The sequence below is a fragment of the Triticum urartu genome, unplaced genomic scaffold, assembly GCF_003073215.2.
Source record: "Triticum urartu cultivar G1812 unplaced genomic scaffold, Tu2.1 TuUngrouped_contig_4614, whole genome shotgun sequence".
Taxonomy (NCBI): domain Eukaryota; kingdom Viridiplantae; phylum Streptophyta; class Magnoliopsida; order Poales; family Poaceae; genus Triticum; species Triticum urartu.
In genome coordinates this window covers 6276-10862 of record NW_024115217.1, presented here as the reverse complement: position 1 = coordinate 10862, position 4587 = coordinate 6276, and the positions used below count along the sequence as shown (strand labels likewise).

At 43.6% G+C, this 4587-nt stretch overlaps 1 protein-coding gene across 1 annotated transcript; it reads left to right on the top strand.

Moving 5' to 3' along the window:
* The first annotated feature begins 1225 nt into the window (after positions 1-1225).
* Positions 1226-4053, top strand: LOC125528070 (polyubiquitin). The gene is made up of 2 exons (XM_048692586.1): positions 1226-1462; positions 2697-4053. The coding sequence occupies exon 2, from the start codon at positions 2697-2699 to the stop codon at positions 3840-3842; it is 1146 nt and encodes a 381-aa protein (XP_048548543.1). The 5' UTR covers positions 1226-1462; the 3' UTR covers positions 3843-4053.
* Positions 4054-4587: the final 534 nt, after the last annotated feature.

Genomic DNA, 4587 nt, shown 5'->3' with positions numbered 1-4587 from the left:
AAATATAGTTCATAATGAATATACGTCAATTTCTTTCGGACAGTCAACAGAACTTATTATAGATTCGAAAATCTAGATAAAAAAAATTATATGTAAAAAAATGTACATAAATTTTTCGGAGAAATTAACTATTTTTTGTTTGAATTCAAATAATTTAAAAATTAAAAATATGGAAAAGTGAATATAGTGCACAATGAATATACACATTTTATGGGGACAAATCAGAAAAACTTTGTTTCAAATCGAATAATTCGAAATTTGAAAATCTAGAGAAAAGGAATGTGGCTCAGAATAAATGTAAGTATTGTTCGGACAAATCATCTAATTTTTGTTTGAATTTGAATAAGCTATATAAAAGAAATACAGTTCATAATCAATGTACGCAAATTTCTTTCGAACAAATCACTGGATATTTTGTCTGAATTCGAATATATTAAAATTGGAAAATCTTGATAAAAGAAAATACAGGTCCGAATGAATTTACGTAATTTTTTCCCGGAAAAATCAAATAATTTTTTTCTTTAAATTCGAATTTTAAATTAAAAATCTATATAAAAGAAAATGTTGTGCAGAAGGAATGTATGTAACTTTCTTTTGAACAAATCAGTGGAAATTTTGTTTGAATCTGAATCATTTTGAATTGGAAAATGTAGAGAAAAGAAAATATATTCAGAATGTGTACTTTTATCCAAGAGGTGATATACCTTAGTAGTCCAAATGAAACAACAAGCAAGATCAGTTGTGGTGGTTAGGTTGTTAGCGCCATTACAACAGTTTGCAGTTTCGAACTTGCTCCGTCCCATTTTCTCCAGCCAAATGTTTTTACAGCGAATACTGACGGCTGGGACTCAGCGGACAACTATTGTTGGAGTGCTTTTGTACAAAGTAAAAAAACGAGGGTGTTTTTGCAGAAAAAACATCACATGCACTAGGCACTGACAATGGGCCCTTACTACACTGGCATTGCCACGTAGGCAGCAAATACATCCACGTACGGCAAATATGACCGTATTTGCACACCCGCACAAGTTTAATGACCAGAAACATATATTTTACAAGTTCGTGCACCAAACTGACCGTCGCGCGCAAGTTGTAAGACTTCTAATGTATTTAACTCTTTTTATTATATCTATACATCTTCTATCTTCTGTAGTACCGCACTTTACAGAAAAATCTGCTTTAAAAAGGCGCCACCCTTGAAAACTCTCCCCCCATACCTTTTTCCCACCGAATTGCGTGGTGGGGGTGGGACCGCGACCGCCTCTCCCTCCTCCGCCTATCCGCTCCGTCCTCCACACGTCAGGCGTGCCGTGTCTCTTCTTCCTTCCCTCCCTCCCGTCCGAGCCTGCTATAAATTCCCCGTCCCCTCCCGTCTCCTCTCCACACATCCGATCCAATCCAATCCAGTCCCCCTCCGATCTCACCGAGAAATCGACGCGAAGGCTCTCTGCCCGTCCTCAAGGTATGCGAGTCTCCGATTTTTCCGCCCCTTCCTCCTGTTCGTGCTCTGTGGTCGCTGTTAGGAGTACTTTTGGTCGATTATTGTTGGCTCCCCTCGATTCGTGTTAGTAGTTTGGTGTAGATCTGCGGACCGAGTCTGTTATCGTCGATTGATTGCTGCTGGTTCGGTCAGTCGAGGTTGATTAGACTCGATTGTAGGTTAATCTCTCGATTATGCCTGGGTTTTCGAGTAGATCTGTCGATTGGGATGCGATTGCTGTTGGTTTGATCCATCTATATATGCTGTAGTTAGCTATGTCTGCTGGTTGTTGATAAATCTGCACAGTATTCTTGGATTTACGATTTTGTACCCCTCGTATTACACCTGCAATTTGCTGCGCACCTTGTTTTGCTGTAGCTGTGCATCGATTCTACTCTTGACCTTTTACCTTCATATTGCTCTCACAAAGCCAAAGATTGCCTGTAGATCTGCTAATATATTTCTGTTGAGCTCTTAGAATTTAGCACTGCATGCTCTGAAATCCGTTTGCTTAGTCTGGCGGATTCTTTGTACTGTGGCCTGGTTTATCTATAGTTTGACGCATTATAGATTTCCAGTATTGTTGTGGTTTCGGCCCTGTAGTCGCTGCTTGTTTAGAGGGTGTTTGTTTCCAGGGACTTATTGGTCTAGGGACTTAAATAAGTCCCTATAAGTCCCATCTAAATCAAACAGGAGGGACTTATAGGGACTTAAAGTGGGCATTTGGGACTTATGAAATAAGACTGTCAAGGAGGGACTTATAGGGACTTATATAGTTGTAATATGGTCTTATAGAGACTTATAAGTCCCAGGAACCAAACAGGTAGGGACTTTTTAGGGACTTGGGACTTATAAGTTGGGACTAAAAAATGCCCTAGGACTTATGAACCAAACAGGGCCTGAGTCTTTTGATTCAACTCTTAAATACATGTGGGTTTGAAGAATTACTGCAGATTCGTCCATGACTTGACCAGCTTGTTCTGTTCAACTGATTAATATATACTCCCCATGAGGCTAGAGATTGCGCTGATAAGTCTGCTCATATTTTGTTATAGGGGTTCTTACAGAAGTGTTAATCATTTAGTTGCTTATTCTAGGGGATTCCTTAGTTACAATTCCATCTCTGTTGTATCATCTGATTCATTTATTGTTTGATCTCCTACAGATTTCTCTGTACGGTTTCTAACTCTTTTTCTGTGTGCTTTGTTGTTTACAGATGCAGATCTTTGTGAAGACCCTCACCGGCAAGACCATCACCCTCGAGGTCGAGTCATCGGACACCATCGACAATGTCAAGGCCAAAATCCAGGACAAGGAGGGCATCCCTCCGGACCAGCAGCGTCTCATCTTTGCTGGCAAGCAGCTCGAGGATGGCCGCACCCTTGCTGACTACAACATCCAGAAGGAGTCCACCCTCCACCTGGTGCTCAGGCTCCGTGGTGGCATGCAGATTTTTGTGAAGACCCTCACCGGCAAGACCATCACCCTTGAGGTCGAGTCCTCGGACACTATCGACAACGTCAAGGCCAAAATCCAGGACAAGGAGGGCATCCCTCCGGACCAGCAGCGTCTCATCTTCGCTGGCAAGCAGCTCGAGGATGGCCGCACCCTTGCTGACTACAACATCCAGAAGGAGTCCACCCTCCACCTGGTGCTCAGGCTCCGTGGTGGCATGCAGATTTTTGTGAAGACCCTCACCGGCAAGACCATCACCCTGGAGGTTGAGTCCTCGGACACCATCGACAACGTCAAGGCGAAGATCCAGGACAAGGAGGGCATCCCCCCGGACCAGCAGCGTCTCATCTTCGCTGGTAAGCAGCTTGAGGATGGCCGCACCCTGGCGGACTATAACATCCAGAAGGAGTCCACCCTTCACCTGGTGCTCAGGCTCAGGGGTGGGATGCAGATTTTTGTGAAGACCCTCACCGGCAAGACCATCACACTTGAGGTCGAGTCCTCGGACACAATTGACAATGTGAAGGCTAAGATCCAGGACAAGGAAGGCATCCCTCCGGACCAGCAACGTCTCATCTTTGCTGGCAAGCAGCTGGAGGATGGCCGCACCCTGGCTGACTACAACATCCAGAAGGAGTCCACCCTCCACCTGGTGCTCCGCCTTCGTGGGGGCATGCAAATCTTTGTCAAGACCCTCACCGGCAAGACCATCACTCTGGAGGTTGAGTCCTCTGACACCATTGACAATGTGAAGGCGAAAATCCAGGACAAGGAGGGCATTCCCCCGGACCAGCAGCGCCTGATCTTCGCTGGTAAGCAGCTTGAGGATGGCCGCACCCTGGCGGACTATAACATCCAGAAGGAGTCCACCCTTCACTTGGTGCTCCGTCTCCGTGGTGGCCAGTAAGTGCCTGGCAATGGAGCGGCTTCTCTGTGGGTTCACAGGTCTTGTGTCTTTGATATGTCCTCCAATGGTGCCTGTGTCTGTCGTCCTGGTCGTTTCTATGTTTCTATCGCAGTGTGATGCATCGTTATGTTCGGTTGTTTTCGAGAATTGCTGCTGTTGTGAACAGCTTTGGTGAACTTGATAAATAAGTGAGCCCTGAATTGTGTCTGCAGCTGCGAGTTATCCTGTGTTTTCTTTTGTTTGCTTCTATCTGATGCATTTCATCTCTATTCATATGAATATTGTACCTTGCATTTGTTAGTTCGACTATATGGTACTTTGTGGCAATTACATCTTGGTTATCATAGAGGCTTCGCTCATCAGAGTAGCCGTATTTGTCGACAAGCAGCATGGTCGGGCACTCTGGTGGGGTCATGGAATGTAGTTTCTTATGCCGTAAATTTTGATCATGTCTTGTCCTGTGAAGCTAATAGCACATTAACAATACAATTGAAAACGATGTAATTTTGATCTGTTTATCCTATGGATGAACAAACACTGACTTAGTTGTCAATCAAAAGGATAAGAAAAACGATGTTCCATATGTTCTAATTTGTTCATATACCAAGTAAAAGTATCTGTGTAACTAGTAGAAAATTCAGTAGATCAGAACAACATATGGTACCAACCCATTTTGTACATCAAGGTTGATTGAAAAGTATTTTAAGGAAAATCTGTTGTGATTCTGGTGCGCCAACTACAAAAT

Bases quoted from the DNA above. Each gene is read 5' to 3' on its own strand.
- LOC125528070 (XM_048692586.1), top strand. From the start codon at position 2,697: ATGCAGATCTTTGTGAAGACCCTCACCGGCAAGACCATCACCCTCGAG.